The sequence below is a fragment of the Eimeria mitis genome, genomic scaffold, assembly GCF_000499745.2.
Source record: "Eimeria mitis Houghton genomic scaffold, Emh_scaff196, whole genome shotgun sequence".
Lineage (NCBI taxonomy): Eukaryota > Apicomplexa > Conoidasida > Eucoccidiorida > Eimeriidae > Eimeria > Eimeria mitis.
This window is the reverse complement of record NW_013570284.1, coordinates 21,995-22,246: the sequence shown is the minus strand read 5'-3', so window position 1 is coordinate 22,246 and position 252 is coordinate 21,995. Positions and strand designations below refer to the sequence as shown.

The window sequence follows — 252 nt, the reverse complement described above, 5'->3', positions numbered from 1 at the left end:
TGTCACCCGAGGGGCTGAGCCCCTTTATCAGAGCAGCAAAAGAAGGAGACGAAGGCGTGCTGCATGCGCTGCTCACGGTACGCAGCAGCAGCAGCAGCAGCAACAGCAGCAGCAGCAGCAGCAGCAGCAGCAGCAGAAGCAGCAGCAACAGCAGCAGCAGCAGCAGCAGCACGTTAGTTATTAATTTGTTCTATACTTTGGTGTTGTAGTGGGGCGTTTGCTGGTGTACGTACACCCCATATTACCCTCAGG

General features: G+C 55.6%; 1 protein-coding gene across 1 annotated transcript in view; it reads left to right on the top strand.

Annotated features, from left to right (window-relative positions):
* EMH_0002860 (leucine rich repeat containing protein / ankyrin repeat containing protein, putative) overlaps nt 1–252 on the top strand; it is a gene marked incomplete at both ends in the record, with an annotated part of 12,160 nt that overhangs the window by 8,730 nt on the left and 3,178 nt on the right. The window contains 2 exons of the mRNA XM_013496177.1: nt 3–77; nt 252. Coding sequence (XP_013351631.1) covers nt 3–77; nt 252 — 76 coding nt within the window. The remainder of the gene's footprint in view (nt 1–2; nt 78–251) is intronic.